This window comes from Argopecten irradians, chromosome 15 (assembly GCF_041381155.1).
Source record: "Argopecten irradians isolate NY chromosome 15, Ai_NY, whole genome shotgun sequence".
In the NCBI taxonomy this organism is placed as follows: Eukaryota; Metazoa; Mollusca; class Bivalvia; order Pectinida; family Pectinidae; genus Argopecten; species Argopecten irradians.
The window spans coordinates 9,089,399-9,103,334 of NC_091148.1; the positions used below are offsets into that span (position 1 = coordinate 9,089,399).

Genomic DNA, 13,936 nt, shown 5'->3' on the forward strand with positions numbered 1-13,936 from the left:
AGTAGAAGCATTGTAATAATAATTAACATATGCATTAACATTAAGTATCACCAACAACCAAAACCATTCATTTCCATCATCATCATCATCATCATCATTTCCATCATCATCATCATCATCATCATCATCATCATCATCATTATCATCACCAGCATCATCATCATCATCATCATCATCATCATCATCATCATCATCATCATCACCATCATCATCATCATCATCATCATCATCATCACCAACATCATTATCGCCATCATCATCATCATTATCATCATCATCATCACCACCACCATCATCATCATCACCACTATCAATATAATACTATCATTACAGAAAGTGTAATAATTCTTAAAATCTTTAAAACCATTTTAACATTGTAAACAAGTGTAAATGTAATATCTCTATATAAAGAGACCAGGTAAACTGAAACACAAGTAAACCAGTTCTTAAAAAATGTAATTGAAAACTTAGAAAAAATATGATAACACAATAGCATTTAAATAATTGAATACATTAGACTCAATCTACATGTTGATAAAGTTGTGTATCAACGTGTCTAGTAACGTATGCATTTACACATCAATTGATTCTTATATTTACACAACAATTGATTTTCCCATTTAAATTAAACCTCAAATCCATTCGTTGCATATAAGTAAAAAATGAAATACGTGTTTCATAGTTAACGAGACAATTCAGAACAAAATGGAGAAGTCAATACACGGATTGTTTTAATGTTTTGTACCAGTTGCTACGCTTCCGCATTGTTGGCATACGGTACTGTGTGTTTGGGATAAGTTTCCAATAGCTACAAAAGGCAATCACGTACAAAATATAAGTGGTATATTGTTGTATCTGTATGGTATATTAGTGTTAACAGTTGTGATAATCAATATGGAGGTAAAAATTGGCGAGAATTTCGACACACTGATAACAAAACGACATTTTTGAAATGAACAAATAACCATGATGAAAAGAAAAACCTATTATAGTTCGTTATTAATTTTAAACGGCAATTTGTTCTTGTTGTTCTCATGCATCAGATATAAATCTCAACTTTTTAATGACAATGAAAATGATCGATCGGAATATGTTCAAATAATTAGTAAAGGTAATTAACATTACAAAATAAGCACAACTAGCGCAAGGAGCCTCCAGAAACACAAAAAAAACCAGGCAACATGTTGCATACAGGGGAACCGTCCTTTTAGGACGTTAGCTCTGTTAATTGGACGTTTAAGCTAATCACACAATCATACAACTAATATACATTTTCTCGTATTAACCTTGATCAAAGTTAATAATTTAATATTTCTTTTACACTAAAGTGATAAGGTCATGAGCATTTATTAATAATGACAAATCTCATATTCTTGTATTCGTATGTAGAGTAAGAAGTTTTTTTCCAAGTTTAGTCATCATTGGTACAATAAGGATGATATACATCACAACCCTAGTTTAAACCATCAAACACAGATTTCATTGATCCCGCAGATTTACCAACGCGAAAAGACCAACTTAATGGTAAATGGCTAAAGGTAGGTTGGAAAATTCGCCGTGAACGTTTGTGTAGGCCGGTGGCCTGTATCGATGTGTTGGCACGCAGGATTGTTCAAACCTATCCAATTAGAACAAATGAATATACACACAACAAACCCATAGGGTCACTCTCGTTAGGGCGTTAAAAGTTTAGTGTCCCAAAGGCCGAGAATATTCCTAACCTTTAATAGTGCTACAGGGATTTAAATATACGGTTGTCGATAATCTGCTAAGCGTAAGCAAGTAAAGACCTTTTTCATATATGTTCGCAGTTACAACCTCACATATGTGTATAGGTTTTTACTACTCAAACGCAGTTTATATGTATTTAAGTATCGGTTTAGAAATCTCTATATATACCTAAATATTTTCACTGTAGGTATTAAGTTATAAAATGGTCGGGTCGTCTCCTTTCGCAGGTGTTTTAATTGCAGTTTATATATTAACCATTAACAATTAAACCTATGACCCCAGGCTAAATTACAAGTAATCAATCCGTGTATTTCGTTATATTATTTATTGATAATTATGATATTTGATGACTGGAAATGGCACAAAAAAGTGTTCTGGGCATATTTCAAATAACGAAACCTAACACAACCGTTAGTTCTTTACAGAAATGTACTATCAAAAGTTAAAAGGGTCAGATTAAGTATCGACGGGCGTTCGGTATGAGTGTGTTAGTTTGTAAAATATTTTAAGCCGTCTATTTGTTAAAGCAATTAATTATACAAACGTTTTTCTTACAGATTGATCTAGTCCAAAGGGATAAGACGACTTGTATACATATATAAATATAGACCCTGCCTGTTGTCAAATTCAAATTGACGCGAACAACTGCAAAAAATTCTCAATGTTCTGAAATATCAACGCACTTGAGTATCTTCAAAACAACATTTGACCATTTGACAACATTTCAGCCACTGCTCGCTCGTGTGTTTACTTGAAAAATCCTGCACGGTGTTTCCGATATCCCTAGCACCAAACTCGGACATTTGGACAGATAAAGTCTTGGATTAGCCTGACGTCCCATTAGCTTTAGCACCACACTTAAAATTCTGACAGGTGAAAAAACAAAATCACGTTCATACAACTATTTTGCACATACACCGATAAATCCTGCAGGGAGCAAAACAGACGGGCCAGAGATAATGTTATCTTTAACACATGTTTGCTGAGTTATAAATGTCAAATACTACAATGCAGGGATAATAAATTTACGTAACATGCAATTGGAAACGTCTTGGTGGTATCGGCAAGGTGTTGACATTGCCCCTGCGTGTTATGTAAAGGTCAACGCCCTGACATTGGTGCTCAGCGATATGTCTGTCCTGTCAGCGATAGCCTGTCGCGTCGCTGGGAGGGGGTGAATGGAAGCTTGACGTGGACTGCGGGTACTTCTAGATAGTGAGATGCACAGATTAACAAATTCATGGGTTAATGGTGCTTTGTCATTGAAAGTGGTGTACGGTTTGCATTGTAATGAGCATGCGCGTTAAACATACGTTAGTTACTACACCATGGAATGATGTATTTGGACTGTTATAGTTCAAAGCCTTGAGCAGTCCAATTTGTGAATTTGCATTGGTGAATGGAAGAAATTAATGCTATTTATTCAAGAAAAAACTATTAAAAATACCGCTTCATTAATTGAAATAATTTTAAAGAAGTTACAAAAATATCATCAATTTGTTACACTCTCTAAATTTATTGGTAAGCATAAAATATAATGATCTGAAAACTGTTATAGTGTATAAATGCATATGCAGCCTTTTTCTTCTTTTGTTGTCTGGATAAACACACCCAAAATGTTTCATTTTGACCATTGACGCCTATATTGCCAATTGCATTATTTATCCTACACATAAATGACAGTTGATAGAAGGTGTACGCCGGATATATTTCAATTTGAATTGATTGACATCAAAGTGTTGAAAGTTATGCAGCATTGCATTGTATACATGTATCAATATATCAAAAAATTGTTAATACAAGTCTGACAATCGTTTCATGATTTATTTAAATCTTTTAAGACTCTCCTAAATTGTTTTTTGTCATTTCGACCAATGCTATTATACTACTTATATTTTCTAGTTTTGATTTTTATGTATTGTTCTATTATTCATGTAGTTACCGGGAGAGGGCCAACGCAGTGATTATCTGTTACCAAAGTCCTATTGTATTACCATTTTACAATAAAATATTCTGAACTGAAATAAAGCATTGTATCCAGATTCTATATCAAACTAGAAAAGTGACACATTAAGGACGTCACATATGAAAGTAATGTAAAGATCTACTTTCACTTTCAACTTTAAAGCTTTACTTATGTATATTGGCATTAGGACACACAACATGTTTCTTTTCTATCATGAACATATACATCGATATTGCGAAAGTAGTTTATCATAAGTGTTGGCAGAGCTTAACTTCAAATATATCACTGACAGAATTTTTAACAGGACGGTAGAAAAGATTTAAATCGATCCGATTATGAACACCTTTAATTTAGACATATAGGGCGGTTTTAAATCCCGCTGTAATGCATACAATGTTTATGCATGTGTTACCTGAGTGAAAGACTGTCGGAAAATATGTTAATAGGACGTTATACATACCCAGAAAATCCACAAATTATCAGACAGTATTGTCGTGCAACTTGCCGAGGTTTTTGGCATCTTCGGAAATTATGACTAAATCTATTTCGACGAATTTATATATTATGTAATTTTTCTGTAATGTGATTTTTAATGATCCAACAATATCCCTTGATAACTACCCTTTTCTATATAACATTTCTATACTCATTTTAGATGTCCTAAATAATAAGATATTGCTTACAGTATTTGCCTATTTCTAGTAATACTAAACATTGTAGATGACGGAGTGTGGTGGTAAAATACTAAATCTCAGTAACAGATTAGTAGAACCATCTTGGGGTAATGTGAATATTTCTAGGGGTTTCGATGAAAGTAAAAATTGAAGAAACAGGTGAAATATATTATCTTAAAGAAATTACTCTGGATAAGGTAGGGGGGTTCCCCTCTAGATTCATACTGAACCTTGCAAAATTCTTATCGAGAATGTAATTTATATAAAGACTAATAATAAAGGCAGAAATCTGTACTCCGTTAAACGGCAAAACACAAATTGACAAAGAATAATTAAACGTTCCAATGTTCGTATTACGAAATACGAATTCAGAAAGAAGGAAGAAATTTGTACTCCGTTTTACGGTAAAACACAAATCGATGAAGATTAATTAAACGTAACAATGTTTTTATTAAGAATTAAAAGAAAGACGGAAGAAAATTGTATCCCGTTTTTCGATGAAGATTAATTGAACGTCCAATGTTTGATTAAACTGAACTACATGTCTATCGTACACATAAATAGGTCCCGTATAATGGGATGCACACATGTTATTTACACTGGCTATAATTAACTGTAGGTATATAGCGAACCTCTGTGCTTGATATTGGGTGATAGATTATTCCAGACAAACAAAGAACTGTCGGTATCAGACATGAATGCCAATACATACTGTCTTATATAGGACTAAGGTGTAGAGTATAGTTAGTCTGAATCTTTGACAAATATTGCGTTTTTGACGAGGCTAATGCTATACAAGTTAATGTTATAAAATATCTAGAATTATTTCAAATGTCTCTAAGGGGTTCGCAGAGACGGGCATGTTGTGGACAGCACACAACATACCCCTTTCCCTATCCTTCCCATTTTTACTTACCAAAACACTGGGACAATTGGGCATAAAAGCTACCTTAACACAAAGTTGTCTGATTTCTGAAACTTTCTCCATTCTTAATGACTTTCGGACAAACAAAGAAACGAGCAATTGTGTCTTTTCAACTACCAGCAGATAGATAGAATGATATAGAAATATATTTATCAAAGTTAGAATAAATAATCTATAATTAACCCTAGCTGGTAGTAGTGAAGTTGTTATAAAAACTGAACCAGACAGCAATGTATTCCTACAATTTACTGTATGTCAATTTCAATGTTAGAAATACACAATGCTTTTGGACCTAAATTTAAATTCTGAATTACATGTTTGCATAGCGGTTCTTCTCTCGACAAAGTCAACATCATTATAACGTACAGAAATAAAACATAACTTATTGTTAATATAGATCGCTCAGGCACTGACATATTAAGATGATCTGCTGGTTAAGATATAAAATCAACATGTAGGTTAAGTTTGAATTGTCCCGTAAACCTTATGATTAGGTTATTATTTCATCAAGAGCAGTACGAATTAGGAAGATTTTGTAAAAGTGGTGAATGTGTTATTTTGTCTTTTTCAATGATATAATCTATAGAAATTGAAAATGTAACACGATTGGATCACAATCAATACTGTGATACATGTAAAATAAACAAAAGTCTATTCATACACATAACTTTGTACAATAACGATTTTACTAAAGAATTGATATAAACTTTGGTTTGATTTTTGTTTTTACCCAAAAATATCTTTCAGGTTTAAGTGTATGATTTATAACTTTATAAAATCATAGTTCTAAACTCATAAGTCAGGAAAATCCTCTTGATATGATCTTGTGAAAAGGAACGGGCACACACTCGTTATGGGGTCTCTTATTATCACAATGTACCTCTGTTTTAAAGGTTTTAAGATCTGTCACTTTATATGTATATCTTCCAACACAGTTAACAATAGAATTCCTTGTTAATTGTAGGTAGAGTTTCATGGAACATTGGTACCACTTTCTCTACAATACAGGTAAAAATGTTAAGAACTTTTGGTTCGGTCTATGATACAAGAGAAGCATTGTGAATTGAATTTTGCGTTAAAACATTTCCTTTTATCATCCATTAATCAACAAATGAAATGTGCAACACAGTAGAGAAATTAAGATGGTAGGTTTTTCTTTCCATAATTTCGCAATATGATCAAAGGTCTTTTTGAAATTCTGAAATTAGTTTTTGGAAAAAATGAAATATCTATTTGCTTACTAGACGACAATGTTTTAGAAAATCAATTAATTCTATAGGGGTTTTAGAAGTTTTAACATAAAGAGTATAAAATATTTTTATTAGATAGATATTTTGTTGTCAATCTGCAGTCTCATGATAAACGTGTGTCTTATCTCTGTCTGTCAGACCTATTCACACGTTTAAACCCTTCTAATTCAAAGGCTCGAACAGTCTATTATGAACTTTCAGGGGTGAATGGGTCAAATTACCGAAGATGAGTCTGATAGCTATGATAGACACTATCAGTCGATCACGTGCGATAATGTAAGTATAATACTCTTGTGTGTTACGTTACACAAATAAGGAATGTTCATGTAGCCAGGCGCGAAAACGATCATTACAGTGTAGATATTACTGCTCGCTCGTGTGTTTACTTGAAACCAAACAAACAATCTAAAGGAGTAAAAGGGGGGGGGGGGGGGGGTGTAGGAGGCTGAAAATCATATCACAAGACAAGCAATTTTTAATTGTGTTATTCAACTTAACTTGATTTCACAAAAGCAAAAGGCAATGTCAACAACAAAAAATTTGGAATTTTGTAAGATTCTGCGCTATTTATCACGTTATATGTTTGTATTCTTATCTATTATACCTGGTATACATGTATAATTTACAAATATAATACTCTTGTGTGTTACATACACAAATAAGGAATGTTCAGGCAGCCAGGCGGGAAAACGATCATTGCAGTGTATATACATAACTGCTCGCTCGTGTGTTTACTTGTAACCAAACAAACAATCTAATGGTGTAAACAAGGGAGGGGGGGCTGGAAATCGGGAACACAAGAAAGCTATTTTTTAATTTTGTGTTTCAACTAAACTTGATTCCGCTAAAACAAAAGGCAACATACATTAGGAATTTTGTAAGATTATGCGGCATTTATCACGTTATATGTTCGTATTATTAATGATACCTTATTAACAATTTACCATATACGTAAATACACTGCTTCGTCCATTTTATTTTCCTTTCTTTTTTAGTAATCATTCTTTCTTTCTTCTGTCTTCTATCTTTCATTTTACTCTTTTCTCGCTTTCATTCTTCCCTTTGATTGTTCTTTCTACTCTTCTTTCTTTTTTTTCTTTCTGTTTAGTGTCCTTTATTTCTTCTGTTCTCTTTCTTTCCTACTCTCTTTTCTCTATTTCTTTTTTTCCTTCTATTTAGTGTCCTTTCTTTCCTTCTATCTTTCATTTTTTTAATCCATTTTCTTTCTGTCTTTCTTTTTGTTTCCTTTCTTTTCTTCGTTTTTATTACCTTATCGTTCTTTCTATGTATGAGCGAGAACACCAGTTACGTTATTTTATATATTATAAAACCGAGTGTATACAGAATTGCAAAGCATCCACATTTGTTATGAATGAAATATAAATATTGATATCGTCCATAATTGGATTAGTATGTCAATAGATAAATAATATATAAATGAAAGCAATCAAGATAAAAATTGGAAACCTAGAATAAGCATTAATATTTAAATAGAAATACATCATTTCTTATACGAAACTATTCCATTTCACACATTCAATGAACTAGTGTGGGTATGACAAAAATTGATTTCTAGATCAATTTGCATTTTAAAAAAACATTGCACTTATAACAATAGATACATTATTAACTTCAATATTCACCTGTGTACTGTGTCACAGAATACGGTATAAGTATTTAAAGTTTATAGTGGAAGTTCACCTCTCAACGAATAGAGCTCTCGTGACAACGCCCAGTTCTTATCCTAACACGTTTGTCTATTTTACTTCTAAGTAATCAAATATTTAAAATTAAAAACCCATTCGTCCCCAAAGCAAACATTGAACTCTCCTATATCATGGTCTAGAACTGAAATTAATTGTTTGTTTGGGATTGTTTATTAAACTTTTTGTTATCGCAGACGACACTGCAGAGACTTGGAAGGTAATTTCATTTCCGTTGAGCCACCGGGGAGATAAACTACAGACATACTTCACAATGTCGTATTAAAAAAAACATATTTTTATTTTGGGGCCAAGGCTAATATTACAGGGACCTGAAAACAAATTAGATTTAGGAGTCTGGTTTACTTATCTTCTATTTTGTGAATATTGTTTATATTTGGTGTATAGGTTTTATGTGTATCATGGGTAACAGGACAAATTGGATTTTAGAACTATATCCAATAGCAGTTGAGTAAAATGCACCGATCATATTCCATTATCATGTAAACCAGACATAGTTTGGAACATGATAACAATGATATTTTTTTGTTATCCTGGGAACAAATCACAATTAAGGATCTTGGGAACCAATCATATCCAATTATCATAAGAACCAGCCACAGTTTGGAACATGAAATCCAATAACATTTTTTTTTGTATTGAGAGAACCAATCGAATTTTAGGATCTTGCGACCGATGAGACATGCATGGTATTTCTTTCTGACTTCTGTAAATATCTATCTGATTTGCAAAATCATAATTAATGACGGATTTTTGACCTTTAAGACCAAGCATCACTTATTGTAATACCAATAATCTGTCACAATCAACTTCCATTCTCTTTATTAACCAATCATATTTGAGCAGCCGTTCTGACTCGGTCATCTTTTCCCTTCCAGAATCCAATCTTGATCTATAAATTGTCATCATTTCCAAACTTTGACTTTTTGATCAAGAAAACCATCTCTCTAGCGAAATACACGATAATCAACACGAGTTTTTTTTTATCCTTTTATCAAATCACTAATCACTATTATTTGTAACTATCCTCTTTATAAACCAATCATTCTTAGGTAGCCTTATGAACCAATCATATTTCTTCGTTCAGCCGCCAATCCTGACCAATAATAATTCGCCTTTTCCCAATCTGATTAAAATACAGATCCTTATTATCCCATAAGGGGTCATGTCCAGGTGACCTTTGGAAATGGCCAATGAAATTGCTACTTGCAAAATTTTGACAGTGAATTTTAGGGACGAAAAAGTCTGAAAAAACTGTCAGAATTCTTTTCGTTTTCGTAGTCATCTCGCCCAAAGAGCACTAAAGCTAATTGTATATGTATACTGGGACGAAATATCGTTAACAATGGATGTGACAAGGTGTAGAAAATGTATCTGATATGAAGACCACGTGGTGTAAAGGTCATCTGGACGTGACCCCCTACGGGATATTGTCAGATCCTTTATATAACGGAGTGGTTATAAGGATCTGTATTTTAATCAGATTGGCCATTTCCAAGTTTCGGCTCTAATTTCCAGAAAGTTTTGATGGAATTTGATTTTCGTTAAAACATCAAACACCTGACATTTTTAATTATAACTTGCACATCGATATTGAAGTGTCTCATATAACTCTAAATCATGTCATCAAAGTAACTGACATCACTTCAATAAGCGTATAATCAATACCAGGAGTTCAGAGAGCTTTTTTTACTATAATAAATAAATTTGACATGTCGACGCTTTAAGTGTGTATTGTACACTAAAGTTGCGTAATAATTTTCCGAAATCAATATTGCATATTTAAGAAAGTAATAAATACATAAGACTGCCGTTATTGAGGTACCAGTGCAAATATTACATAATTTTAGTGAGGTTGTCACATTACTTTTACTACGAGTATCATTTTACCGACCCGGATACCGGTATTCAGTATACATATGAATATATTAATGCTAATATAAGAAAATTGGATATTACGATGTATTTCAATACTCCAAATATCACAATACCGATCCAGATATTCTGAAATCAGTACGGATATTAACAGTTTGTGTATTACAATAGAAGTTCGGACATTTTGATATCAGCGCAGGTTGTGTCACTCTAGATATTGCAATATGTAAATTCGGATAAAATCACTCCGGATTTTTTAATATAAGAAAGGATATTATGATATCATTCCGGATTGTACCACTCTGGATATTGCATTATATATAAGTTCGGATATTATCATTCCGGATATCAAAATATAAGTTAAGATATTATGATATCATTCTGGTTTGTATCACTCCGGATATTACAATATAAGTACGGATATTATCCTTGATAATACAATATGAGTTCGGATATTAACTTTAAGATATTTTAATGAAAGTTATAAATTATCAGTCCGGATGGTATCGCTCCCGTTTTTAAAATATACTTTCAGATATCACAATGCCATTACAGATTTTGTTATGCCAGTTTCTTATCAGTATGATTGGATGTGTTTTATGGGTGACCTTGACACTTGCGATTTGTCGGCAGTTTTAATGAGGAAGTATAAATATGTTTCGTGCGTGACAACAAATAAGTATGGTATTAGGTTTAGACAATTTGTTTACAATAAATACTTAGTTTGAAGTAACAACAATTCATTCACATGTAATGCTATCAAGACAGGGATTGAGAATACGAAAATGGCGCAATTGCACTACTCTCCAATCAGTGCTTGTTTAGTTTCCATTTATATCTACACTGTACCTATCTCGCTAATTGTGCTTTTGTTTTCTCGTGTTTCAGTGAGTTCAGCTAATTGGACAAAAAATTAAGATAATTATTAATTGATACAAAAGCATTTTATTTATGTACCTACGCGTTGACAGAGGTAGGTAAAATACATAATTGATTTATCAATACATCAAACATTTCCATCTTGATTGCAAAACAAAAACAATATAGGTTAATTATTTACGGTAATATAAATGGTCTGAACGTAGTCATTTTACGACACGGGGCAGGACATAGCATTAGTGAAAGACAAAACGCACGTCAGTCATGTTCCTAGCTAAAGTCGCAGATCCTTTGTCAATAACTGTGTCATCGACGTAGCGGGCTATCATTTGATCCCCACTCCCTAAATCAACAGCCCCTTTCCGCCGGTACTTTAGTGTTAGAAATGGATAACATCTATATTGTGTAACTTAACCTGCCTTTGCGACCTCCTTTGAATAATGATAACTTCCTTTGTATTTAAAATGTTATTTTACTATCCTATAAACTAAAGCCTGCCTTAGCGACCACCTTTGCATAAAGACCATTTTCTTGAGAAGACCACTTCCTCTGAATATACAAGGTTTATTTCACTACATTTGACCATTTGTATCAATATCACTTGGCTATTAAGAACATTTTCTGTGTCCTATGGGTGGTCTTTAAAGACTGGTTTGACTTACAAGGGTCTACTCTCTCCAGAAAAAGCAGAAACAAACTTAAAAACTTCTCACAATGCAGAAAGTCTTGCGTATTCCACACCTATTTCTTAGTCACCACACAAGTAAATATGTGTGTCCTTAAATAATCTATAGCTCGTTGTTCTCGGTGGGGGAGAGGGTTACGAATTTTTAAACACTTACGACACCGAACACTTCACTTCATACAATGGGTAGTTAATAAAGTCCTACTCCCAGGTAAACAGAACTTTACTAGCGACGGCGGATTACGGAATCACAAACCCTAACGTTAGCTTTAATTTTATATTAAAGTAGATTAGTCGACAAACATTGGTCGTTAAATTTACGTACATTTTATATACAGGACGATCTAGATTATTGAAAATCCACAAATGTGTTTGGTTCGATTGATTTCATTTTTACGGATTCGTGCACACTAACTCAAGCTATAATTACATTATATATTGATGTGTGGATACATTTACCAAAAATTAGTGCACAAACATGGATATAAAATTTATAAATATGTCGGGCCTTTTTATTTAAAAGTTACAGACGTTTTTAGTTTGATCAATTTCAAATAAAATGTATAGTGTTCTTGGACACGTGGCCCGAGTCAATATCATTCCTATGCATTCCTATGCATGGTCGCGTCTTTGAATACAGTGTATGTAATTTTACGTCTTAGCTTAAAGCACAGGTGTTCCGGCTTAGCAGGTGTGTATACTATCTCGTTGTATAGATAGACAGATAACAAAACAATTAAAATACATATCATTCTATTGTTGTGAACTATTACATATTTTATACACACCTATATACATATGTATACCTACCTATGAAAAATAAATTACAGAAACAAAAAATAATACCATATAATGATAATAAAACTATATAAATCTGACTAAATAATTAACTTACCCCTTTTGAGGCCATCCTGTCTGTGTTTTAAAAATCCTGTTGTGTTTTTCAGTGTCCACTATTATTTTATGTTCACTCAATTGAGCTAACCTCTGGTTAGTGGTACACACGTATAGGTGAACACATAGATAGACTATAACTGTTCATTCAGGCGGCGTCATGTCGTCATGGCGACACACACCGGTGCGACCCGAAGAAAACTCTCGGAGCGCGACAGTGTGTATTCCGTTAAACATCTCACAAGGTGGGATACTCATCACGCGTACTGAATTTTAACGAGCAGACCGGTTATACAGAGACTACCCAGATAATTTTGTGCTGTGATATGGCTTCAATAAATGACTTTATATTTATAACGTAGTGATAATAAGGATTCGATTTTAATCAGATTGTCTTTCATAGCAAATTAATTTCCTTGGTTGCGACATTAAGATTCAACACCTGTCTTTCGCGTTTGCTTTACTTTCGCGATTATCGCTTTCGAAGTAAATTCGCGAAAGTTTTATATCCATGAACTAATTGTGAATTTAATTCTAATTTCAAATCCGTGAATGTTTATTTTCATTAAATACTTTTGAAATGGGGACCACGAAATGTATTAACTGCGAAAAAAAGGATGGTTTACAATGCAATAATGTTGTTATATATGTATCGGACATTTGCTCTCACTATCATAAGGATATGAATATGATAAGCTTTTCAAAATACACGTATATCACCAAAAGAACGCCCGGCGAATTAAGATAAAATAAAGCCAGTAAACCCGTTATGTTTATATGTTGACTCCTGCGAAGAGACATTAACATTTTGTGAAATAAAATTCTCTTTAGATTAAACCGTATTTTATTCAATCCAATACATAAATAACCGTATATCTCTAGAATTGGGACATTGTAGAACAAGTATTTCAGTGGCCTCATTAAATACATTTTCGCTATGACACTTAAATCACGCAGTAAAAGTCAGGCATGTCTATATATAAAAGATATTCTCTGAATCCCCACATACGGGGTTCGATATAGGCCTATAGCATATCGACTCTGTTTCCATTTTTAGAAACATCAAGTCAATATTCCTATAGTGATGTCACAATCGGGTCGATATTGCTCTTGTGGACTCTATTACCCATTTATCTGCAGTCTTCTGTCAATGAAACTACATATAAAATATAAAAAAAATTCAGGACCCTCGATTCGGTCTATACGATATTATACCTTTGGTTTGATTTGGTTTGTTTAGTTTTACTTCCTATTAACAGCCAGGGTCATTTAAGGACGTGCCAGGTTTGTTGGTGGAGGAAAGCCGGAGTACCCGGAGAAAAACCACCGTCCA

The 13,936-nt window shown here is 33.1% G+C and overlaps 1 protein-coding gene across 4 annotated transcripts in view; it reads right to left on the reverse strand.

Annotated features, from left to right (window-relative positions):
* The window catches only part of LOC138309119 (protein starmaker-like), a 32,715-nt gene extending 19,890 nt beyond the window's left edge, over window positions 1-12,825 (reverse strand). For 2 of the 4 annotated variants that reach the window (XM_069250267.1, XM_069250264.1), the window contains exon 1: window positions 12,605-12,824. In XM_069250267.1, coding sequence (XP_069106368.1) covers window positions 12,605-12,619 — 15 coding nt within the window. In that variant the 5' untranslated portion in view covers window positions 12,620-12,824. Of the gene's footprint in view, window positions 1-12,604 lie in introns of all 4 variants that reach the window. The other 2 variants (XM_069250263.1, XM_069250266.1) reach the window with 2 other exon arrangements.
* Window positions 12,826-13,936: the final 1,111 nt, after the last annotated feature.